At 48.9% G+C, this 27,144-nt stretch overlaps 1 protein-coding gene across 1 annotated transcript in view; it reads right to left on the reverse strand.

Moving 5' to 3' along the window:
* Positions 1-22,261: 22,261 nt before the first annotated feature.
* LOC146839366 (T-box transcription factor TBX10-like) overlaps positions 22,262-27,144 on the reverse strand; it is a 119,417-nt gene continuing 114,534 nt past the window's right edge. Inside the window, exons 7-8 of the mRNA XM_085650350.1 lie at positions 25,126-25,220; positions 22,262-23,533 (exon numbers count right to left, since the gene is read on the reverse strand). Coding sequence (XP_085506476.1) covers positions 23,244-23,533; positions 25,126-25,220 — 385 coding nt within the window. The 3' untranslated portion in view covers positions 22,262-23,243. The remainder of the gene's footprint in view (positions 23,534-25,125; positions 25,221-27,144) is intronic.

Genomic DNA, 27,144 nt, shown 5'->3' on the forward strand with positions numbered 1-27,144 from the left:
TAATTTGTACATTTTTTTTGAAGTTTTGGTTAAGGAGCAAAGTTTTCAAGAAATGCGCATGTCTCAATCTTCGACAGGTAGCCTTAACCCATGTGTTTCACATAGAACTAAGGAAATGTCGGCGAGACTATTGGCAGCATTACAGCTCTTTAATGCGTCTGTGGCTTCAGACTGCCTTTGTAGCCTGGCCCACATACTGAATTCCTATGTGTAAGTATTGTAGTAGTTTTCTTGTAACATACATAATGTAACACTGTCATCTTACCTTATGAAGCGGCTGCCAGCAGCGTGTAACTGATGTTCTTAAGTATAATAAAGAAAGTACCAAACGGTTGAACAACACTTCATTGTAATAGAAGTTTGTCAATATTAATGCAATGTGATACGTTGACGATTATTTTTATTGTCAAATGTGTAACCTTCATGTAAATAAAAAATGCTATAATGCAATACAGTGATGAATAATTTTCTAGTAAAAAGTGTAAGCTTCATGTAAATAAAAACATTTAATAATGTAAATTTTGTTTTTGCCCACATGTAAATAAAAACTTGAAAGAATCCTAATTACGCAATGCCATACCACTAAATGTTAATGTACGCAACACAATAAATGAGCTAATACAGTTGGTGGCTCTCCACAAGCTACTATACCGCTTCGTGAATAAACCCTTGCTTCTCTCCGGATCATTCTTTGGTACGCTTAAAATGTAGTTGATCAGGTAACATGTATTGGCAAATAACCCTGTGTTGGATGGGACACGCTAACCAGACCTTTCTATCTGGGTGGGTTTGAAGCGCAAGACCAAATCTGTACTACTTATGCACAAAGTCCCTTTTTTATCACATACTGGCACCGACCTGTGCCGCTCCTGCCACACACTGCGGTTGAAACAGATAGTTTATCCCCATCCAAACTTCAATCCCTGATTGGCACACTGGTTTCTACCCACACACAAAATGTAGCCACAGCTGCAGGCATGGTCAGAGCATGGGATCCATTATGGAGAAAGGTAGTTCTCAATATAATATACTCCCTGTATTTACCCATTACCAACCACACGTTACTACAAGTGACGCATGAGGCGTGGATTCCGGGGACTCTGAAAATAGGAAGGAATATGTTGCATAAGCTACATCTCAGTGGTGTGAAGGCTATGGGTCTAGATTAGACCAGTTGCACAGGCAGTCTCTATCACATTAATGCTTTATTGTATGAAACTCTTTGTTATGTACTGTCAAGTTGTAACGAAAAAGAAATGAAAATGTGCGTCATAGTCCATCCAGCGTTACGTTTGTGCAAAAAAAGCGTAAAATTAATTGCGCTATGGATGTGGAAACATAGAGCAAGCGTTAAATTAATCCGTCCAGCAGCATGTTAACATTAATACCCCAAGAAATGTAATCGGTGTTAACATCCATTAATATAATAGCATGATGTCATGACGTCGTACTTAGTATGTGCAAGTCCAGCACATATGAAAATCCGCGATGTTAGAGCAAAAAATGTTACATTAACATTAATATCATACATCCATTAATGTAATCCAATAATGTCATGATATCATAGTGTACGTCATAGTTCTGTGCGTCATAGTCCATCCAGCGTTACGTTTGTGCAAAAAATGCGTTAAATTAATTGCGTTGTGGATGTGGAAACATAGAGCAAGCATAAAATCAATCCGTCCAGCAGCATGGTTGTGCAAATAAAAGCGTTGTGAAATTCCGCGATTAAGCGTTAAATTAATTGTTAAATTGTGGTGACGCGTTGTGAAAATCCGCGATGTTACAGCATGCGCGATGTAATCGCATGCGTTGTGGAAACATTGGATGTAACTGTTTCCGCAATGTAAAATGTGCGTTGTAATGCACCTGCGATGTGCTGTCATCGTTGTAATCGGTCTTCGCCCTGCTGGCAAGCGCCGCCTCTCCTTGTACCAAAGAAGCGGTCCATAAGTTGTCCTGTCCTGTAAGTGCCTCCCAGATGTGTACCTTTATGGGAATGGCTGGGTACTGTAGACAGCGGATGCTGGGCTACCATTAATATTATGGTTCCTCTAAGTGATTCTATCTCAGAAGACGAAATTAAGCCTGTATAAAATGATTATGCGCTGACCCATGATGCTCACCCAATTTCCACTGCCAGGTTGGACTTGAGTTAAATAATGTTGCAGTCTTACAATACTGCAGAAAGTGCATTCAATGTCTTCACAGTTTTTCTTCTGTGGTGGACAACACGCTCAAAATGGCAGTGCAGGTCAATGCAGTCGTCTCCACCTACTTCCTCATCCTTCGCATGCTCCGCGGCATTTTAAAATATCTACCCCAAAACACGAGACGGAACGTCACAGCAGCCCTCATCACGAGCACTGTACGTTGGGATCTCCAACTATCTCCTACTTTGTCTCCAGACCATACGGACCATCGCAGCTCGAGATCATACGGGCCACTGCAGCTCAAGATCATACGGACCATCGCAGCTCAAGATCATACGGACCACCGCAGCTCAAGATAATACGGACCACCGCAGCTCGAGATCATACGGGCCACCGCAGCTCGAGATCATACGGGCCACCGCAGCTCGAGATCATACGAGCCACCGCAGCTGGAGATCATACGGGCCACCGCAGCTCGAGATCATACGGGCCACCGCAGCTCGAGATCATACGGGCCACCGCAGCTCGAGATCATACGAGCCACCGCAGCTGGAGATCATACGGGCCACCGCAGCTCGAGATCATACGGGCCACCGCAGCTCGAGATCATACGGGCCACCGCAGCTCGAGATCATACGGGCCACCGCAGCTCGAGATCATACGGGCCACCGCAGCTCGAGATCCTCGGCCTCCCTCACCTCAAACATATCTCAGCACACCTCAGAGAGCTGCACTGGTTCCCCATCCACAAACGCTGCCAATTCCAACTCCTCACGCGTGTATAGAGAGGACGACAAAACATCGGGCCTGCTTACCACAACAACTGCCTGCACTTCAACCAGCCCACCAGACACCTGCACTCAGCCACACTCTCACGCACCCACACCCCATACATCCACGAAAGCGGAGCAGGAGGCCGAGCTTTCTCCTACATTGCACCCAAGAGCTGAAACGTCCTCCCAAACACATCAGAGCTTCTTGAATTCCATAAGAAACTGAAGACCCGGCTCTTGGAGGAACTCTGAGGGGCCGGAGAGCACACACCTTGGTCCCATGAGGGCATGCCAGCTAGAGGGCCTGTATACCCTCGTGGGTGATTAGCTGCTCTTTACAAATCCACTTAACATAACATAACGAGCAAGCTTACTGGAGTGTCTGACGAGTCCTGCCTCTCCTGCTCCTGGCTGGCGATTGGGTTTATATTCGTGTTCACCAGTAGAAGACTGCAAGGCAGGCTCACTGGCATGGACCCCATCGCATCCTGCTCATCACAAGCACAGCTGTCACAGCCTGCAAGGCAGGCTCACTGGCATGGACCCCATCGCATCCTGCTCATCACAAGCACGGCTGTCACAGCCTGCAAGGCAGGCTCACTGGCATGGACCCCATCCCATCCTGCTCATCACAAGCACGGCTGTCACAGCCTGCAAGGCAGGCTCACTGGCATGGACCCCATCGCATCCTGCTCATCACAAGCACGGCTGTCACAGCCTGCAAGGCAGGCTCACTGGCATGGACCCCATCGCATCCTGCTCATCACAAGCACAGCTGTCACAGCCTGCAAGACAGGCTCACTGGCATGGACCCCATCGCATCCTGCTCATCACAAGCACGGCTGTCACAGCCTGCAAGGCAGGCTCACTGGCATGGACCCCATCGCATCCTGCTCATCACAAGCACGGCTGTCACAGCCTGCAAGGCAGGCTCACTGGCATGGACCCCATCGCATCCTGCTCATCACAAGCACGGCTGTCACAGCCTGCAAGGCAGGCTCACTGGCATGGACCCCATCGCATCCTGCTCATCACAAGCACGGCTGTCACAGCCTGCAAGGCAGGCTCACTGGCATGGACCCCATCGCATCCTGCTCATCACAAGCACAGCTGTCACAGCCTGCAAGGCAGGCTCACTGGCATGGACCCCATCGCATCCTGCTCATCACAAGCACAGCTGTCACAGCCTGCAAGGCAGGCTCACTGGCATGGACCCCATCGCATCCTGCTCATCACAAGCACAGCTGTCACAGCCTGCAAGGCAGGCTCACTGGCATGGACCCCATCGCATCCTGCTCATCACAAGCACAGCTGTCACAGCCTGCAAGGCAGGCTCACTGGCATGGACCCCATCGCATCCTGCTCTTCACAAGCACAGCTGTCACAGCCTGCAATGCAGGCTCACTGGCATGGACCCCATCGCATCCTGCTCATCACAAGCACAGCTGTCACAGCCTGCAAGGCAGGCTCACTGGCATGGACCCCATCGCATCCTGCTCATCACAAGCACAGCTGTCACAGCCTGCAAGGCAGGCTCACTGGCATGGACCCCATCGCATCCTGCTCATCACAAGCACAGCTGTCACAGCCTGCAAGGCAGGCTCACTGGCATGGACCCCATCGCATCCTGCTCATCACAAGCACAGCTGTCACAGCCTGCAAGGCAGGCTCACTGGCATGGACCCCATCGCATCCTGCTCCTCACAAGCACAGATGTCACAGCCTGCAAGGCAGGCTCACTGGCATGGACCCCATCGCATCCTGCTCATCACAAGCACGGCTGTCACAGCCTGCAAGGCAGGCTCACTGGCATGGACCCCATCGCATCCTGCTCATCACAAGCACGGCTGTCACAGCCTGCAAGGCAGGCTCACTGGCATGGACCCCATCGCATCCTGCTCATCACAAGCACAGCTGTCACAGCCTGCAAGGCAGGCTCACTGGCATGGACCCCATCGCATCCTGCTCATCACAAGCACAGCTGTCACAGCCTGCAAGGCAGGCTCACTGGCATGGACCCCATCGCATCCTGCTCATCACAAGCACAGCTGTCACAGCCTGCAAGGCAGGCTCACTGGCATGGACCCCATCGCATCCTGCTCATCACAAGCACAGCTGTCACAGCCTGCAAGGCAGGCTCACTGGCATGGACCCCATCGCATCCTGCTCATCACAAGCACAGCTGTCACCGCCTGCAAGGCAGGCTCACTGGCATGGACCCCATCGCATCCTGCTCATCACAAGCACAGCTGTCACCGCCTGCAAGGCAGGCTCACTGGCATGGACCCCATCGCATCCTGCTCATCACAAGCACAGCTGTCACAGCCTGCAAGGCAGGCTCACTGGCATGGACCCCATCGCATCCTGCTCATCACAAGCACAGCTGTCACAGCCTGCAAGGCAGGCTCACTGGCATGGACCCCATCGCATCCTGCTCATCACAAGCACAGCTGTCACAGCCTGCAAGGCAGGCTCACTGGCATGGACCCCATCGCATCCTGCTCATCACAAGCACAGCTGTCACAGCCTGCAAGGCAGGCTCACTGGCATGGACCCCATCGCATCCTGCTCATCACAAGCACAGCTGTCACAGCCTGCTAGGCAGGCTCACTGGCATGGACCCCATCACATCCTGCTCATCACAAGCACAGCTGTCACAGCCTGTAAGGCAGGCTCACTGGCATGGACCCCATCACATCCTGCTCATCACAAGCACAGCTGTCACAGCCTGCAAGGCAGGCTCACTGGCATGGACCCCATCACATCCTGCTCATCACAAGCACAGCTGTCACAGCCTACAAGGCAAGCTCACTGGCATGGACCCCATCACATCCTGCTCATCACAAGCACAGCTGTCACAGCCTGCAAGGCAGGCTCACTGGCATGAGCCCCATCGCATCCTGCTCATCACAAGGACAGCTGTCACAGCCTGCAAGGCAGGCTCACTGGCATGGACCCCATCGCATCCTGCTCATCACAAGCACAGCTGTCACAGCCTGCAAGGCAGGCTCACTGGCATGGACCCCATCGCATCCTGCTCATCACAAGCACAGCTGTCACAGCCTGCAAGGCAGGCTCACTGGCATGGACCCCATCGCATCCTGCTCATCACAAGCACAGCTGTCACAGCCTGCAAGGCAGGCTCACTGGCATGGACCCCATCGCATCCTGCTCCTCACAAGCACAGATGTCACAGCCTGCAAGGCAGGCTCACTGGCATGGACCCCATCGCATCCTGCTCATCACAAGCACGGCTGTCACAGCCTGCAAGGCAGGCTCACTGGCATGGACCCCATCGCATCCTGCTCTTCACAAGCACAGCTGTCACAGCCTGCAATGCAGGCTCACTGGCATGGACCCCATCGCATCCTGCTCATCACAAGCACAGCTGTCACAGCCTGCAAGGCAGGCTCACTGGCATGGACCCCATCGCATCCTGCTCATCACAAGCACAGCTGTCACAGCCTGCAAGGCAGGCTCACTGGCATGGACCCCATCGCATCCTGCTCATCACAAGCACAGCTGTCACAGCCTGCAAGGCAGGCTCACTGGCATGGACCCCATCGCATCCTGCTCATCACAAGCACAGCTGTCACAGCCTGCAAGGCAGGCTCACTGGCATGGACCCCATCGCATCCTGCTCCTCACAAGCACAGATGTCACAGCCTGCAAGGCAGGCTCACTGGCATGGACCCCATCGCATCCTGCTCATCACAAGCACGGCTGTCACAGCCTGCAAGGCAGGCTCACTGGCATGGACCCCATCGCATCCTGCTCATCACAAGCACGGCTGTCACAGCCTGCAAGGCAGGCTCACTGGCATGGACCCCATCGCATCCTGCTCATCACAAGCACAGCTGTCACAGCCTGCAAGGCAGGCTCACTGGCATGGACCCCATCGCATCCTGCTCATCACAAGCACAGCTGTCACAGCCTGCAAGGCAGGCTCACTGGCATGGACCCCATCGCATCCTGCTCATCACAAGCACAGCTGTCACAGCCTGCAAGGCAGGCTCACTGGCATGGACCCCATCGCATCCTGCTCATCACAAGCACAGCTGTCACAGCCTGCAAGGCAGGCTCACTGGCATGGACCCCATCGCATCCTGCTCATCACAAGCACAGCTGTCACAGCCTGCAAGGCAGGCTCACTGGCATGGACCCCATCGCATCCTGCTCATCACAAGCACAGCTGTCACAGCCTGCAAGGCAGGCTCACTGGCATGGACCCCATCGCATCCTGCTCATCACAAGCACAGCTGTCACAGCCTGCAAGGCAGGCTCACTGGCATGGACCCCATCGCATCCTGCTCATCACAAGCACAGCTGTCACAGCCTGCAAGGCAGGCTCACTGGCATGGACCCCATCGCATCCTGCTCATCACAAGCACAGCTGTCACAGCCTGCAAGGCAGGCTCACTGGCATGGACCCCATCGCATCCTGCTCATCACAAGCACGGCTGTCACAGCCTGCAAGGCAGGCTCACTGGCATGGACCCCATCGCATCCTGCTCATCACAAGCACGGCTGTCACAGCCTGCAAGGCAGGCTCACTGGCATGGACCCCATCGCATCCTGCTCATCACAAGCACGGCTGTCACAGCCTGCAAGGCAGGCTCACTGGCATGGACCCCATCGCATCCTGCTCATCACAAGCACAGCTGTCACAGCCTGCAAGGCAGGCTCACTGGCATGGACCCCATCGCATCCTGCTCATCACAAGCACAGCTGTCACAGCCTGCAAGGCAGGCTCACTGGCATGGACCCCATCGCATCCTGCTCATCACAAGCACAGCTGTCACAGCCTGCAAGGCAGGCTCACTGGCATGGACCCCATCGCATCCTGCTCATCACAAGCACAGCTGTCACAGCCTGCAAGGCAGGCTCACTGGCATGGACCCCATCGCATCCTGCTCATCACAAGCACAGCTGTCACAGCCTGCAAGGCAGGCTCACTGGCATGGACCCCATCGCATCCTGCTCATCACAAGCACAGCTGTCACAGCCTGCAAGGCAGGCTCACTGGCATGGACCCCATCGCATCCTGCTCATCACAAGCACAGCTGTCACAGCCTGCAAGGCAGGCTCACTGGCATGGACCCCATCGCATCCTGCTCATCACAAGCACAGCTGTCACAGCCTGCAAGGCAGGCTCACTGGCATGGACCCCATCGCATCCTGCTCATCACAAGCACAGCTGTCACAGCCTGCAAGGCAGGCTCACTGGCATGGACCCCATCGCATCCTGCTCATCACAAGCACAGCTGTCACAGCCTGTAAGGCAGGCTCACTGGCATGGACCCCATCACATCCTGCTCATCACAAGCACAGCTGTCACAGCCTGCAAGGCAGGCTCACTGGCATGGACCCCATCACATCCTGCTCATCACAAGCACAGCTGTCACAGCCTACAAGGCAAGCTCACTGGCATGGACCCCATCACATCCTGCTCATCACAAGCACAGCTGTCACAGCCTGCAAGGCAGGCTCACTGGCATGAGCCCCATCACATCCTGCTCATCACAAGGACAGCTGTCACAGCCTGCAAGGCAGGCTCACTGGCATGGACCCCATCACATCCTGCTCATCACAAGCACAGCTGTCACAGCCTGCAAGGCAAGCTCACTGGCATGGACCCCATCGCATCCTGCTCATCACAAGCACAGCTGTCACAGCCTGCAAGGCAGGCTCACTGGCATGAGCCCCATCACATCCTGCTCATCACAAGCACAGCTGTCACAGCCTGCAAGGCAGGCTCACTGGCATGGACCCCATCACATCCTGCTCATCACAAGCACAGCTGTCACAGCCTGCAAGGCAAGCTCACTGGCATGGACCCCATCACATCCTGCTCATCACAAGCACAGCTGTCAGATGCTGTGTGTACTGCGGCCTTTGAGAAAGAAACGGGTGTCTGCTTCCAGGAGTCACACGGTTGAGATGGAAGTAGAGAGGCTGTCTGCAGAGACACAAACTTGCTGTTAGTCCCTAGGACATTTAGAACTAACTGGGGTGACAGAAGCTGTGTGGTGGCCACTGCTAAGCTCCGGGATTCCTTTCCCTCCCCCCCAGATCAGGGACATACCTTCACCACTTATGCTCAGGAAAACATTAAAAACCTGGCTTTTTAATAATTAGGCCCCCATCAGCCTCTTTCATTTTTTAACTCTGTCTGGCCTCAGGAGAAGTCTGCGCCGGGATACCTTTCGGCAGATGTGCGCTTTATGAATAATTATAACTTACATTAGATAGTACATAAACATCTGATGCAAGTCAAACACATCTTCTATCTAATAACAGTTAGAGAAGAGAACTAGAAGGCACAACCTTCGAACTTCTTAAGACTCCTTACACCCTCCTGCCGTGGGAGGCTGCTGTCCGCCTGCATCTAAAAGAGCTTCCGCAGCCCCTCCCACTCTTCGACTCATTCCTCACCTTCACTGGAACAGAAGAACTTCCCCCACATCAGCACCAGTGCAGACTTGCACTGAGTTACGACTTCTACTCCTTCATCGCCACCAGCTGCAACATCAAGGAAGGCATACCCTCCCTTGTCAGGAAACTGCTGAACCCCCCTGACTCGCTCTCTCAAGACCTTCACACAAAGATACCCTCCCTAGATTTCACACACTGACTCCCTGGCGTTGTTCGAACCCCCCACAATCTCCACAGGGTCCAGGCAAAGGATCCAACAAACAACCCACATCACACAAACTGACCCACAACCATTTCCAACTAGGACCTGCCTCTTCTCTTTGGATTCATGCAGTTACTCGATCTGACCTTATACTCATTCATCTTGATTCTGATTTCCTCATAGGAAGACCTCCCTCTCCTAATACTACATTACTTTGGCTGCCAAGAAACTAAACATGAACCAAACTTGCACACCATGGCCTCAGAAGCTGGACAGGAAAGATTATCATGGCAGCAGTGGAATATGAAAGGAAGCTTGCCTGAAGGACTTTCTTCTAGTAATTTGCAGCTTTAACAGTTAGCTGAATTGTTCCCTCTCTTTACCACTGTGTTCAAACGATCCACCTGCCCACTAGCCTCAGGATGATACGCCACACCGCTCCAAATACTTCTTAACGCTGAAGCTCACAACTTGGTGGCTGTTACCCATGACCAAATGCTCCGATGAGCTCTCCCTGCAAAAACATGTCTTTTAAAATGTCAATGACAACCTCGGAAGGCACCCCATCTACTATTCGTATGTTGGCCACTTGGAGTAATAACCAATCAAATGTAACACAAATGTTTCTTTTCTTGGTAAGAGAGTAGATGACCTTGTAATGTTGAATCCAAGCTTCCTCTAAGACCACAGGTGTAGCTTCCACCAGACGGGTCTTAGCTGACCTCTCAGACTTCCTTCATAAATCACAGCTCCATCCAGTGATCTCCCTCACCCAAGACATTCACAAGCTCCCCTCTTGGTGCTCTACTTTCCAAGAGATTGTGAAAGACTCTGATAAATAACTTCCTTCCTCAGATTAAAAGGAGGCACCATTTTGTCACCTCTAATTATCATAGCATCCTCGAGAGCTACCTCATCGCCACAAATTTTAAAGAATGCTCTCAAACTCTCCTCTAGGTTGTCCTCACAAGGTCAACCACACTTGTAATCAGTCAAGTCAATACGTTTTCTGATAGAGTCATCCACCTCCAACACTTCTGACCACTCCTCCTCAGTCAGGGTAGTCTCACCTCCTAAAAACTCAAAAACCGCCCCTTGATTCATTTACAGTGTAAGCCGCTTCACATCCTCAGTCAGGCTTCAGCCTGGAAGCTCCTTCCAGAGGTAGATGTGACACTCAGTCTGTGTGCGCGTCATCCTTACCAGAAACATACTCCATTGTGAGTTGACGAGCCTGAAGGCTAGCAAGGAGTCTCACCAACCTTGTGCAAGTCCCCACCCCCCCCCCCCCACTGGTGACAGTAGTGTTCACCCGGGGTTTGTGGTAACACCTTGGAATGACCGTGGCTCCCCCGGAAACCTGTGGTGTTCCATCACCCAGGTCCATGCCAGTGGCTCTTTCTTGATGACTGAATAGTCACGTCCCACTCCGCCGAGCCCTTGATCCATAAGCCACACCATTCACTTACGTTGCTCTATTACATGGCTTCAATACCACAGTTACTGCCACTAAACGTTCCTTTCCCACCACAGATGATTTCAACAGGGGGCACGCACCAGCTCTTCTTTAAAGAATTCAAATGCTTCATTCTGTGCGATCCCTCATTTAACTTCCCTTTCTTTTTAGGAGCCTTCACAGAGGTTCTGCCCGACTGGTCTATCCCTGGACAAACTTCAGATATCATTCTTTGAGATGAGGACTGACGCAAGTTGTTCCTTCATCTCCCTGTCATGTATGGCCTCCCTCAGTATTCCATTCGGTCCCAGCCATATTCACCCTACACAAAAAGCTTCTTGGTGCTCGACTGACAGAGAACAGTATCAAGATTCACCAAGAGGCCGCTGACACAAACTCTACTTGAAATTATTGTAGGAGAGTAGGATCTGCTTCACATGGGTATCCACACTTTTTGCTGGTGTTTCATTGTTTTTTTACCTTAGTCTGGCTGTGGCCCTGCAAATCAGGACCACAGCCTAGCTGCTTTCTCTCTAAAATGGTTTCTCTATGGCATAGGTACCTCAGAGGCCTACCAGGGGCTGCAGCATGTATTATGCCACCCCTGGGAAGCATTCCAAAATGGCACCACAGGTCTGCTACTGCAGCCTGGGTAAGGGTGTGCTTGCACCCCTTTGGGGTATAGGCTACCTATATCCACACATATATACAGACACATATAAACCTATAAGCCACTCCAATGGTAGGCCTTGACAATCCTGAAGGCAGAGTGCTTGGTTTTATGTGAGAGGGTGCCCAAGCATGAGCTGAGCCCCTCTGCAGCTTTCGGAAATACTTCCTTATGGCTGTTCTGTGATCCAGCCATACCCTATACTCTTAAGTGCATTATAACTTCGCTGAAATGCTAACTTTGGAATGGCTGTATCAAAAAATTTCGTGTTTGGTGTCAAACGCTTTGGAATACTACCCCCCCCCCCACCCCCCCCACCAGTTCTGGCGGCAGGGGTAGCATTCCACCCTTCTAGAGGGAGAGACATGTTCACACTGGCTAAACCCAGTAGGACTTTCCTGAACCCTGGCATCACAAAATGGATGCCTCTGACACAGACACGGGTCTGGCCTCCTGCTGCTGACCGAAACTCCTGCAGGGGAGGCCTGGACAATAGATTTCCTGTCGTAGGGAGGTGTGACCACCTCCCCAGACAGGCAGATGTGTATAGGGGTTGGGCGGGAGCACTCTCTGGTGCTTTGAAGTCCTGCACTGGGGGCACACTTGGTGTCCCTGTGCATAGTCCAGTTCAAACCGGTTGCAGGGGCTACCTGCCCCTGCTCTGGCGCGAAACCGGACAAAGGAAATGGGTGTAACCACCCCTCTTTCCAAGCCCACCCATAGGTGGGGCCTTAGAGTTAATCCATCCCCTAAACTTAGTATAAGTATAGGAATCCAGTCCCTAGGACTTTAGATTAACCTGGACGAAACTCTGCAACATATATCCTGGACCTTTGACTTTCTATCACGACTAGAAGACGGAAGAGATCTCCCTTGGGGTCAAGGAGTGACTCCCCTGCTTGGCAGGCACCAAAGAAGCAACTGACTGGTCTGCATTGCTGAGGCTCCTGCCGGAAACCGAAGTCTTTGCATCACCAGAGGTGGATTTCCAGACTTCCCTGAGGCTACCCTGAGTCCACAGCAAAGTTGAGACCCATGGCTATCGTGGGTGGCATGGAACTGTGACCCCTGGACACCGTGAACTTTTGCAGCAACACTATCTTCCCGGACGTCCTTGAAGTTGTGCTTTGGGCTCCGAGTAGCCCCAGCCTTGAGCACCTCCTGCACTGATGATAGTTGGCCTCCACTCCCCGATTGACCCGTGGGCCATCTTCAAGTGCGACTGCTTGAGGCTCCTTCGCGATCACTAGCCTGTTGGCTAGCAGGTCCCCACAAAGGCAACTCCTTTTCTGTTTGGGCTTACCTGGTTGCTCCAGATGTGCCCTGACTTACCCTTGCTGGGTGTGTCCCTCAGACCTTGCTGGTGTGCACCGCAGTCCTTTCTCTAAATTCTAGTGACTTGCCGTTGCCAAGGCTTGTTGGGTCCATTCTGGTCGCCGACACCGCAGCACTCAACAGACTTTGTGGGACAGCTCGAATCCGGCTTGTGGACTTCGTCAATGCCTCCTGGACCTCGTGGCTGAAGAGTCAAGACACCCATCAACTCACCTGAAGCACCCAACATCTGTGGGCATTGGTCCGCCCTGCCCTCGGTCACTGGCAAGTGACCCAGACTCTGTCCCCTCTGCTTTCAGGTTCCTTACATCCTAGATCCAGGCTTGGATCTCTCCGGACACTTCTCTTCACGGCAGCAGTCGTTCTTTGCAGGCTTCTATTGGAATCGACGACGCGACCCGACACCAAAAGACGCCTATGCACCCGGCTTCCCTGGGTGAGGTAACTCGAGTACTCTGGTGCTCACGTGGGTGCTAGCCCTAGAACTTCCTAAATCCAAAAGGGTTTGGTCCTCACTCTATTAGAAGTGTCCCTAATCTTTAAATTTCCAACAGCGACATTGCCCTTAGAAGACAACGGGAACCCGCGGTTGTGTTTACACACTGCATACAGTCCCCATGGATCCCCTGTGTCACTACCATGGGTGGTTCCCTGGGGTCCCAGCGATTCTACAGGCTCTAGGCCTTGTGTCTAGTTCAGTCATTGTTCTTATACCACTTTTTTAGTATATGGTTTAGTACGCCCCTAGGGCCCAAACGTGTATTTGTGCTATTACTGATGATTGCTATCTTGTAACTTAAGTACTTTGAACTCCAGTCTCATAAAGAGACTAGAGGGGTGTGTGTTAACCTAAATACATATATTTTAAATATATACCTGGTGTGGTTGTCCTTTCATTTGATCATTCAAGAGATTATAGACTGGTAAAACAAGCTGCTTTACATTCCTCTGAGACTTAGCCTGAAGGCTGCTCTCCATAGCTACCACTAGGATAGCTTTCAATAAAGGTTGTCTTTCACCTATCACCATAAGGGGTTGTTTGGACTGATACAAGGTGCCCACTAGAACTAGCGAACAGCATATATCAGGCCACCTTCTCACAATTACCCTCCAATTCAGACATCCAGCGCCTCAGACACCGCTTGGACATTATCCAGACCTGCATGTCCAGCGCATACCTGAAGTTCAACCCAACCAAGAAAGAATTCCTTTTATTTGCCAAGAACGATAAACAAGACAGAGTACAAACCTGGTTCAATGACATGAACCTTGACGGCTTCGAACCCAAACTTTCCCTAAGTGTTAACTCACTTGGATTCACCCTAGACACCCACCTCAAACATAAGGAACACCTTGCCAAGAAACCAAAGACGGCTCAGGGCCAGCTCCCGCTCCTAAAGAAACTCAAACCATTTCTTCCAGAAAGTGGCTTCAAACCTGCTGTCAAGCCCTTGCACTCTCTCATCTGGATGGTGGAAATGCCCTACTCCATGGCTTCCCAGACACCACACTGGCACTCATTAGGGGCATCCTACATGCTGCAGCATGTCTCATCCCGGGCCTGAAGAAATGTCATCACGTTACCCCCATCCTGATGGAACTCTCCATCTGTGTACCCCGTTTATGGTACAACACCCCGTATCCATCAGGACCGCCCCCACTCTGCTCCAATTTAGGAAAGAGTTGAAGACACATTTTTAAAGAACACTACATCAAATGCATTAACCGTCCACAACACAGCTTCTTCTCCTGTTACTCGTTGACTTTATGCTTCTCTTTGACCATATACAGTGTTCCCTGCCTTTCGGCAAGGTGTGAGCTATAGAAATACCATACATGTACATGCATAGGTAGAGGTCAAGGCATGTAAAAAAAATGGCTACTACAAGGTTCGGTCTAGCCTTGATGTGCGAATCTGGCATCTCAAGACCCAAGTTCTCAACCTTAACACAACATCATGTTGATCTTGGTTACATTTCTTCAGGGGTTGACAAGTGCAGTTAGATGTTTAGACTGGTCATCCAACCCTACCCGATGGCAGGTGTAGCGAGCATTTCATAGGATTAGGGAATGGGTGACCATCTATCCAGATGGCTTCCTTGAGACTGTGAAGGCCTCTACACAGACTTGGGTCATCAAAACTCATCTAAATTCAGGGGCTACCCATGGAGAGGACTCACCCGGCTCAATAATACCCTTTTGAGAATAGTCTGCTGCGGTGTCCTTCAGTTTCGCTCTGATGGTACATGCCTGAAATGGTGCCTTGCAGGCACTGCCTTATCTTCCACTACAATAGGATGGGTACATGTTTAGATCTTCAGAGATCTTCTCGAAAACAAACACAATCAAATCTTTCCTTGAATTTTTCATTATAACGTTGATAAGGAGTGTCTAGCAGACATGTTTTAGCACCACAATGGTCGTCAGTATTAACAACATGCACAGCGGGTGAGCTTAGGTTTGGTCCAATTTAAACCCGCCCCCTTCTGGGAAGGCCTGCAAGGACGGGATCCCTTTATATGCAAGGATTACTTTCACCCATGTCCTTTGTCCCTTGAAATTCATATTTCAATGGAAATACCCACATATATACATTGTCTGTATTCATAAGTCAGCAGGAAACAACCTATAATCCCCCACAATGTGTTCATCATGTTTTACTTACAATCCTGAACTATGTGCAGAAGTTCACCATCACCATGATTTCTCATCAATGTCTACAGTACTCCTGGATGAACCTTTACAATCCTTAGCTAAAACAACGCAGAGGGCCATATTGGGATTGAGTGCTGTGGTACCGGCCTCGTCACCTTCCACAGTCAAATCAACTCTACTCCCCCCGCACACCCTACCAGGGAGACCTTTCTTTCTACAACTATTGCAGGACTTGTTCCATGCTGGATAGTTCTCGGCATTCCCTAGAAAGATAATGCGGAGCATCTACTGCAAGCCATTCGTTTTTTTTATCTCATTCTCACCTATTTTTAATTTTTTTATTCTTCCCTTTCTTACTGGCCATATATACTTTGGCGGACAATGGAGAAGAGTGACTCCTTATTTCGTCCACATACTTCTTCAATTGTTCGATCCTTTTTCAAGGGTTGATGGCCTATGTCGGTGTCAGATCAGATGCAGCGATTAAACTTTTTTCGCTTTCAGTTTTCATGAGAATTTGATCTCTTAACTCGTGATCATGTATTAAGTTCTCAAAGTCGAACATTGAGGCCAGGGACCCTAACGCATAGACATACGCTATAGAATTTATGGAAAAACAGGAGGCTGGCGTTATGCGTGACCTTTTATTTACTACCTCTAAGCAGCAATAGTTCCAAAATCACAACACTGCATGACACATAGTGAAGAACAGAACTTCCAGGCCACAGCACCCCCCAATATTCCAACTCCTTCCTCTTTTGTTTGCTGCTTCTGAGCAGATAAGTATAATTTTTTTCTCACGTCAAGTTTAAGTGTAAGAATTTATAGAGATTGTATGTTTACAGAAACAGCCCAATTTAAGGATATTTAAGGTATGAACGTTTGAGTTAGTGTTAGGCTGTGTCTTAGTAATGGAGATAAACATAAATTAAATCGGTTAACACCTTAAGGTTTATGGTATGGATTTCATTATTTTTAAAGAATATGCATGATTTTTCCAATTTATTGTTCGGAGGTGTTACCTTGGATCTGGGTAAAGTGTTTTTTTCTGAGGCACTTTAGGATTTGTTAAATGGACGTTTTATGGTTGCGTCCTGTGAAAGGAAGCGCATGTTGATTGCGAGGATTTGTGCTTCAGGCTCATAGGCCATTTGCTTTATTATTTCTTTATCAGGAAGCGCGGCGTGTGCGAGATGAAGCTATGTGGCCAGAAACCAGCCATCTTTGAAAAGCGCCCGAGATGAAGCTATATGGCCAGAAAGCAGCCATCTTTAAAAAGGGTCCGAGATGAAGCTATATGGCCAGGAAGCAGCCATCTTTAAAAAGGGTCCGAGAGGAAGCTATATGGCCAGGAAGCAGCCATCTTTAAAAAGGGTCCGAGATGAAGCTATATGGCCAGGAAGCAGCCATCTTTGAAAAGGGCCCGAGATGAAGCTATATGGCCAGGAAGCAGCCATCTTTGAAAAGGGCCCGCTTCGCATGGAGGCCTGGTTTAATAGCCGATAGGCCTTGTTTTGAGGCAGGCATCTGTCTGTTGTCTATTCCTCATAGACTCAATGAATTGGACCTATGCCTTTAACAGGCAGTTCTAATTCCCCTAAAAAGAAAAAACAGGGAGAGGATCCATTACTCCTGAAAAACTACTGCCCTATTTCCTTGTTACCTTATCCTGCCAAATTATTAGAAGCACATGTGGCTCAGACTCTGTGCTCTCACCGGAAGAACTCTCAGCTTTTGAATCGGTGCCAGGCCAGGTTTCATCCTGCTCATGTCAGTGAATCAGTCATTCTTTCTGTAGTGGAAGATGCGCGCAAGGATGACGATGATACCTTGACCGCCGTACTAGTTCTAATTGACCTCTCAGCGGCCTTTGACACAGTCGACCATAATTTATTGGTGGGTCTTGTGACGGCCAATAAGCTTCAAGGCCACGCCCTGGCTTGGATGAAATTGTTTTTTGCCAAACCAAACCCAGTCATTTACCTTGGATTCCAATAATCACAGCAAATGCCGGCTTCTGAGCAGTTGTGCATATTTACACTTCTTTTATGCAGCAGCACCCTGGAAGGAAGGCTTGTTTAGCTGTCTGCCCCTCCCTCTGTTTCACAGCAGACTCCCAGCCTTACGCTGCAGCTGAAGCTTTTCAGATTTCAGAATTAACCGTCCCGGGACGGTTATCTTTTCACTGAAGGTTTTCCTTAAAATAAAGAAGTATGGGAACGTCATGCCCCCGCGATCCCACCCACTTCGACCACTGCATTAAACGTCTTATTCAACTTTTAAACAAGATGGACCTTAAAATATACAATTTCCCAAACGACTCCTGGTTTTTGTTTAGATCAGATGACTCCTTTGAATACCAGAGAAAAATCAAATGTATTATGCAGTTTATTGGGGATTGGATGGGTAGCAACTTTTTAAAGCTCACTACTGACAAAACTGAAATTGTCATTTTAAATACTAAAATCGATATTTTGAGGATCCCTTCTGTTTAAGGCCTCTCGGAGGTCGAGGGGATTTAAATCCCCTCGAGCTTCGAGAGGCCTTTGTTTTATTTGTGAGAACAGACTATATCCCCTTGCTCCAGGTCCCACACAATACCTCGTATTCATATACAACATCTCCCTTCCTTAACAACAACAAATAATACACAGTTTCATCCCATCACAAACCCTTCGTAGCGCTTAGGTGCTCTTATTTGCCTTCCTGGTCTACCGGATACATTAGATCGTGGACACCCTACATGACTGGCAGCGTTTTTACCTTGACTCGAGCCATGAGCATCCTGCTTGCTAGCCTGGCCCCTTTTGGGGCTAACTCCGTTCCGCACACTGACATCACCGGTCTCTTTCACCACATCCTCACTCCCGGCACCCTCGCCACTTCCTGTACCTTCTGTGATGGAGATGCTTGCATCACCCTCCTCATCATACATACTCCTGTAAGCCTCCTCATTCTCTTGCCACTCCAGAACACTGTCGTCACCTCTTGTATCACTTGTCTTTGGAAACCGTCATACCCTTTTCACCTAGAACTTCCAATACCTTGCTCAGCAGTACCATGTGTTCACTTTCGTCATGCGTGTGGATCAAGATATCGTCTTGGAACGCCTCTACCCCAGCCATGTCGCAGAACAGCAGGTCCATCAGTCTCTGAAAAACCCCTGAGGCCGAGGCAAGCCCGAAAGGCAGACGGACGTACCTATACGCTCCAAACGGGGTGATGAAGGTGGTTAGTTTTTTTAGAATCTTCGGTCAGGCACACCTGATGGTAAGCTGATTTCAAGTCGATTCAAGTCGATCAGAGTAAAGTATCTAGAACCAGATGTGGACGCTAGGATGTCTTGGATATTGGGCAGTGGGTGGCAGTTTACCAGGATATTCTTATTGAGGGACCGTAGGTCCAGACATAGCCGGATGTCTCCTGATTTCTTCTTTTTGGATACGACAATTGCGGACACCCATTCTGAAGCACCAGCTTCTTCTATTACCCCTTCCGTTTTGAGTTTGTCTAGTACAGCTTTCAGCTCAACCCTGACTGAGAGGGGCACTGTCCTAACCTTGTGTTTAACTGGTATGGCCCCTTCCTTCAACTGTATGTCGTGCACAAAACCTCTCACGCATCCTACTTCATTCTTGAAGACTGCGCTGAATTTATCTATGACACCTGATAGACCACCCCGCTCACCCTCAGGCTGAATATAGTTCACCCAATCATCACGCAAGACTATGGGATCCGCTGCGCCTGGGACTAGTATCACACCCAATTTCGCCAGATCCTTCCACCCCACTAACCTTCTTCCTTTCTCAGCCACATAGATTTTCGTAGCGATCGTCCTCCCTTTGAAGGTGAGGGTGTCGCGGAAATAGCCTTTCATCTCAATATCCTGCTCTCCGAACGCCTTCGGATTCACATCCGTTTCAGTCAACAGTACGTCGCGCCATTTCACATCAAATGTAGTATCGGATATCAATGTAATAGGGGAACCTGAATCGGCAGTAAACGGCAACTCCACATTCCCAATCATAACTGAGCCTGTGGGCCCCTTCACATGGCCATCCGCCATATCAATAGATAGCACAATGTCCGTACATGCGTCTGAGTCGCCATCACTCACGGAACTGACTCTCACACTGCCCCCAGATTTCCTTGTTTTACACACAGCAGCATAGTGACCCACTTTTTTACATTTGGTACACTTTTTACTGAGCGCGGGACATGACTTGCTGTCCGCCAGGTGATCCTGCGCACCGCATCTAAAGCAAGCGAGTGGTTTCCTGCTCCCCACTCTATCATTCACCGCCCTGTCAAGCGGCTTGTGCTCAGTCTTTTTCCTGTCCTGTAAATAAAACACATTCAAAGCATGGCTAGTACTTGCAAGTTCCTTTGTAGACACCAAAGATCTCTCGATGGCCTTCGCAATGGACACCACGTCTTTGAGCGTGGGGTTCCTACACGCCAACAACCTCTCCTGCACCTTTTTAGAATGGCAGTAAAACACCACTTGGTCTCTGATGTACGTATCAGTCATATCCGCAAATTCGCAGTCTTGCGCCAGGACGCGCAAACACGCTACATATTCTTCAATAGTCTCCCCCTCTTCCTGCTTTCGCAAAGCGAACTTGTGGCGCCCCACCATAATGTTACTTTCTTCAGAGAACTGCAGCTCAAGCCTTTTCACTGCCTCCTGGTACTCATTAAAAGGACCGAAGACCCCCGGTGGATTCACGTACACCGGTAAGCTGTCGAAAACCTCCTGACCAGCCTTCCCCAGCAGTCCGAACAGCAGAGCTTTCTTGCGCTCCGCATCATACCTCTTGCCATCAATGGAAATAATATAGTTCTCGAACCCCCACAGCCAGCTCTTCCACTTCATACACGGCTTGCCGGGGACTTCGAGGAAGAGGGGCGGAACGCAGATGTTGTTGCTTTGTGCCATGGCAAGAAGCGCACGCACCCACACCGCAGGGGCACCGGCGATCCGCAGACCAATTCGCGCACCACTCCAGACGCGCAGCAATCCAGGCGGGACAGCCACCCCTCGTGACAGGACAGGGCTCCCCACACCTGCAGCAGAAGTCAACTCTCAGGATCCCAGCACCAACAGGTGAGACATCAAACAGGGGAGGGCATACCTGGACCTCCACGTGCTCCACAAGCGCAGCCCCGCCTAGGCAAACCGGCCTCACGGGCCTCGAGGCGGTGGAATCAGATGCTGCAACGTCGGGGCAACCAGGGTGGAGTCATAGGCGGAACGGAGCTCTTATGGGAAATGCTCCGGTGCAATCAGCGATATCACTTTCAGAACGCCAGGGGCGCCGTACTCAGGATGCGCACGTGGCTGGCTGTAGGGGCCTCACACGGCCGGAAGGCTGTATCTGAATGCAGCGCCGCAGGAAACGGCAAAGACGGGTCGGGGACCGGGGATCAGGCTCCCGCTCACAGGTGCAGGTATGGCAGTGTGCGGCAGCCGCGGCTCGCTTCAGGCGCGCCTTCCACTCACGCCGCTTGATGCAACGATACCCTCGCGCCATCACTGGGCGTCGCAATCCGCTCGTGGGCCCACGGACAATCTAGACCCTCGTCGCCATTTGTTGTGGCAAAAGGAAGTGCCATAGTCGGATTGTGTGGGATAACTTTTATTGCAAATATAAATCCCAAAGGGCCCACGAGTAGCCAGCACTCGCGCCGACAGCTCACACGAACTACGGGCGTACACTCCCCCTCGTGACATCACTCTCCACTCTCCCCCCTGATTGGATGATGACGTCGGGGATAAAGGGAAAGAAAGAACAGACTATATCCCCTTGCTCCATGTCCCACACAATACCTGGTATTCATATACAACACTATGCCGGCTATTAAAGTACCGGTCAGTTGTTAAAGTCCCTCGCCTTCGGCTCAGGCCTTTAACGCAGGAGCGGGCCTTTAATAGCCGGTATAGCCCACTATGGCGGGCTATAGGGCTAAAATATAACATTGTCGGTGGGCCTTCTTATCAAAATCACCAAGCGCATTTTGTAATTGTGTCAGCTTTTCTAGTGACAGAACGCGATTGTGGAGGAGACAAGTGCAGTTTGAAAAAGATGGTTTGCGTCAATGTAAATTGAATTTGGCAGGTTTTGCTTTTGAAAGAGCAAGGTCTGGTAAAATGGAGATTTCTGTTTGCTGGTTAAAGTAACTTAAGGTATGGCAGAATTTCGGATCTTGAAGATACCCAGAATGTGTTGGCTAAAACAAACTTGTGATGGTCTGAAGGGAGGCAGATACTGTGAAGGAGAGAGGGCTTCATAAGAGTACCTCGGTGCTCAAGAGAGAGAGAGAGAAACAGGTAGAGAGGAAGAGAGATGACACTGGAGAGGCTGTTTGCCTGCTGGTGTTCCCATTGGGCCTCCATGCCACAGGGTGCGGGGGGGGCAACCTCCCTCTCATTATACAACTTGTTTGCACTTTCTCCGATAATTGCTGAATCAGAAATGGGAAAAGGTAAGATTAATAAATATGTTTATTTATTGTTTAAAATACTTGTTCTTGTACTGATATATTTTTAGAACGTTTTACACTCCATTAGTACAACTCACATAAAGCACATTTAAAGAGTAAACAGTTTTACAACATTTTGATGAAAATGTTTAAAATATGCCCATAAGGAAACAGACGAATAGATTGTAAGAGGTTTAGGAAGGTACAGCAGACACACGCATGTCCGTAGGAGACATGAAAAGACCTCTGCATCCGTAAGGCCTTACTAACTTCAATAGTATTCCGAGATCATGACAGCAATGGGCGCTGTGAGAGGAGCACTAGGCCGCCCCTTTCTAAGGGTGTGTTAATTCACTAACATTCATTAGACTCACCCAGCAGAGATCCCTATTAGAGAGGGACTTAGCTGTTCCTCCCAAGGGTTGTGTCAATTGAGTAGCACATCCATCTCTTGTCACCAGATGTCACTGTAACAGCAATACTCGGCTGTCTTGCCACATATTGGTTGCACCCCGAGCCTCAACCAGCAACACATCCCCTACAGAGACCAGCAAGCATCTCTGTAACAGCAGCATGTGGTTCTCCCTAGATGATATCATTTCAGATGCATTACCAGCCTTGGCCAGCTGGGGTCACTGTAAGAGCAGTATGTGGCTATCCCTCCCAAGGCTTTTTCACGTCAGAGGCATCTCCAGAACTGGGGATAGCATGAAAGGTCCTCATGCTTTCACAGGTTGAGTTTTTTTCAACAGCACCTCCTACTGCAGCCAACAGGTTCCTCCCTCAGGGCTTCAAACGCAATCTGGCCAATGGGTGTCACTGTAAACACACTACTTCACTCCACCTCCCCATCAGCTTTGTTTAATCAGTGTCATCCCAGCCTCAGCCAGCAGGGGCCACTGTACTAGAGTTATCTGACCCTTCCTCCCCACGGGCGGTGAGCTCCTAGCCCCAGGCATATCATGAAACCCTTGCGGTTGACCCTGGATTCCTCTTTAGCTGACACTTAAAAAAATTATTTGTTAATTTCCCATCAGGTCCACACAAACACACGAACCACAAATGCTTTGAGTGAGCGTTGTTACTGGGGTCCATAGTCAAAGCCACTAGTGGTGTGGAAGCCAGATGCCCTCACAGCAGTAACAGGATAAGGCATAGCCCTGCCCTTGGCTCCGAAGTAAACGCCGTGGTAGGATAGGTGCTTGTATGGAGGTTGGAGGGCGTTGGGTAGTGCAGGCAGAGCATCGGCACCTGCAAGGTCCTGGGTCCCTCCAGATGGCCCGGGCATTAGTGTGCCATGCATGAGCGGCAGGTGACACAGTCGTGTGGTAGATCCTGGCTCGGGAGCAAGCCGCTGATTTTTGGTGAGCTCTGAGAAGAAAGAGAAAGAAAGCAGTTGGAACAGGAGGAGGCACAACAGACTGGCGTCATCAGCGTTCACAGCTAAATTTATCAAGATGTCCAAAGGGGATTGTGGAGAGGATACCACTGGGCTTGTGTGCAAACCAAGCAAGTCTCATGAGAAATCTCTGAGCTGTAAGTCTGTTCCACTTCCACACATCTGTAAGTCAAATATTCATTAGAAAAAGAGACTGGCCTATCTGCTCATCTGCAAGAATTGGGCACTGGGAAATCCTGCTCAGTGCTCAACTGTTTCCCACTGCCTCTGTCACTTGCCCCTCTATCTAAAAGATCGTTTTGAACTGTGTTAATAGTCAGTGCCCTTCATCTTGGCTCTCCTCTCATGTTCCTCCATTGCCACACTTACCTGTGCTAACGCTGGCAGAGAATATCTTCTAGTCAGACTTCACTACACCACAGCCTTCTTGCCTAACTTCTATATGCCCTGGGAAGCTTGACTGTCCCCTTCCCCTGCCATTCTCTGCGTGTTTGTACGTTCATGCTCCTCCTGTCTACCTATAATTTGGCAGCCATCTTCTGATAGTTTAGTTGTCTTTTTTTCTATGCTGTTCCCCACCACACATTTGTAATGTTTGGTACAAATTGTCTGTAGCAGGATATTCTATGTTTTACCACCAGCTCCCACTTCTATAAGACTCAGACTTAATGGGTGCAAGGTCTGGTATCCCACTCACATTCAGAAATTAAGGTCTCAATAGGGTTATAGTTTGGCTTAGAAACTCATATTTAGAGGCAGGGAATCAAAGAGTTACAATCTGGAAAATATAAGTCTCAAATGCATAAATCGTGGTCCTCAGCACATCCCTGTCATAAATATGCATCCCTCTCCTCAGATTGAAAGGGCATGGACCAATGGGACTGAAGAGTGGCCTTCCTGGTATCTGGAGGCCTGATGTTCATCGGGCAATCCAACTGGGTTAAATCCACACACTGAGAGGCCAAAGACTGATGGGGAATATAATGGGATCTCCACCTCACACTGAGTGCTATACTCACCTATATCCCCATCTTTAGATGTCATACAAGAGCGGGCACCAATCCTGACATCTCCCCCATAGCTAGAAATGATACCTGAGAGAGAGTGCAAATAATGAACTGGCTAATGGATATAACTCCTCTCTCAACCCATGTGCAGTTCTTCCTAAAAGTCTAGTGAACTGCATGCAGACCAAGCTTCTCTCTTAACACTGATTAATGATATGTCTATAGAGAGTCAATGCATATCGCTCATCCCGAGAAGTAATGTTTCAGAAAGGACCTACTAATTAATCAGGATATAGCCAGTTTCCATCTCTCATTCCTACTTGTGCATCAGCATGTTATTCCCGCAAAATAAATGTAGATCCAGTTACAGTATAGAGAATGAGCCTCTGGATCAAATCCTAGGGATGCTAAATCTGTGGAGAGTCCATAATTTAACTGGATGAGGACTGAACTGCCACATTGAAAGAAATCTCTGCATGATTGATAAAATGAATCCACTTGTTAAATGAACCACCAACTCCTTCACTGGAGAGTCATTCTCGATAAAACATGCATACCTTTTGTCACCTCATCCCGCTTCAGGTGTGATGCCAGAGCAGAGGGGGTTCTGCTCCTGGACAAGGATCCAAGTAAAGTCTGATTGTTCCCAGGCCTAGAAGGGATCAGGAGCAGAGAAATATCTTGCATGAGTACTAAAAGGTTCAACATTCTCCACAGTTTCTACACATAAAATGGAGGATAGCAAAACAAATCAAAGTAACCAACCATTTGAGATTGAATATACAGTAAGAAACAACTTTAATTACCATGTGGAATGAAGTAATTTTATGGGAAAGTGTACAATGCTGTGCTGTGCTATAATGGTGTAATTATGCTACCTTATCAGCCTCAGAAACCCACATTATTAGACTTACTGACTTGTCACAACAGTTGTCTCCAAAACTCTTAACAAAGAACTCAAATGGTGTCTTATGAATGTGCGTGGATCTAAAAGTCCTCAATGCAAATATATGAGTGGGTAGTAATATGTAACAAAACATCAATTAAATGGCCTGGATATATTTCCTATACTAAAGTTATCAGAACATCTGATGAAATAGAATAACATCAATGGCAACAGTCTTCCAGCATGTCCTTCATGACATATTTAGAAAAGATGAATAAGTGCCAGACAAGATATCTGTATGCTGAAGAAGGAATACAATGAAGCTTGAAAACCCCTTAGATAAAGTTCTAAAGGAAAAATTATTTCCAAAGCTAAAGGAAAAAGAAACCTCACTTCCACACAAAAAGTGCTAGATGGATTATTCATCATATTTCAAAATGGATAATGCAGCCAAAGATCATGTCAACTCTAGCCTTTTGTAAAGCAAAACTATAAACCTGCATTTCACCAATCACACAAATATCAAAGATTATGGGCTCCAATACGAGATCCCTGGCAGAGACGTTTTAAGGCATGGGCAAGTTGTGCTCTGGCCCAGGGCCTCAGCCTTTCAGGGGATCCCCTGATAGAGAAAGCTATGTTCTACAGAGAGTCTTTCCCTGATGACTTTTAATACTTTTTGAAAATATTTTTATAAATAGCATTTTTCTATCATTTATTTTTAATGTGTGAGAGTTTATTATAGACATTTTGCAGACAAAACGTGTTTGTGTTCCATGCAACATCCATATGAAACAATGTTTCTTTTAGATCAATACAGGACCTCACATATAAGAAATGGGAGGGTGGGACAGAGATTATTTGCAGTAATATTTGTGGGACAGACATTATTTGCAGTAATATCTGTGAGCTACTGCTGTGTTACAATACTGAAAACACAGATCAGTTTCCCTGAAAATCAGATGCACACACACATTTAGAATGTGACTCAAAAAGGCATGAAAGACCTGAAACTGGATCATGTAATCAAAGCTGTTTCGATCAGGGGCCCCCAAAATATATTTGGCCTAGGGCCTCCAAAATCCTTAAAACGTCCTTATTCCCTGGAGGATGTGGTGCTCTGTATAGCTCCTGATAAAATATGATACTCTGGTGTTAGGTATGATAAGTAACTCCAATTATGAGTATGTCCCTACATTTTGGGGATAATATTCAGATTTTTCTAATCACCAAAATCAGTTTTTTACATGTCTCCCTTACATGCCTCCCCTCTCTGCTACATTTTGCTGGGTTTTACTTGCTGACATTTAACATGGGGAAAAACAAAGTGTTAACGTTATCACACCACTTGTAACTGCAACTCCTGCAGAAACAGGTGTTTGTGCAGGAGCCACAATTTAACAAGGCACTCATAATACATGAGGCCCAGGTGTCGGAACAAGTAGTTTTTAGCTGGTGTTCCCCTTTTCAATGATTTGAGTGTAGTTAACACTAGGAAATAAAAGAGACTGAAAACATTATTTAATTCAGTCCCAAGGAAAGTAAATTGGAAGAATGATTGAATTTAGTGATTCAAAAGGTGACATTCACATGCTGTTGATCCATCGCAGATTTTAGACCTAAGGTATGATGTCTGTTGCAATAATGTTGACCTAAGAATGGAATAAAAAATGTGAGATGCAAACATCCT

This window comes from Triturus cristatus, chromosome 4_1 (genome assembly GCF_964204655.1).
Source record: "Triturus cristatus chromosome 4_1, aTriCri1.1, whole genome shotgun sequence".
Classification (NCBI taxonomy): Eukaryota; Metazoa; Chordata; class Amphibia; order Caudata; family Salamandridae; genus Triturus; species Triturus cristatus.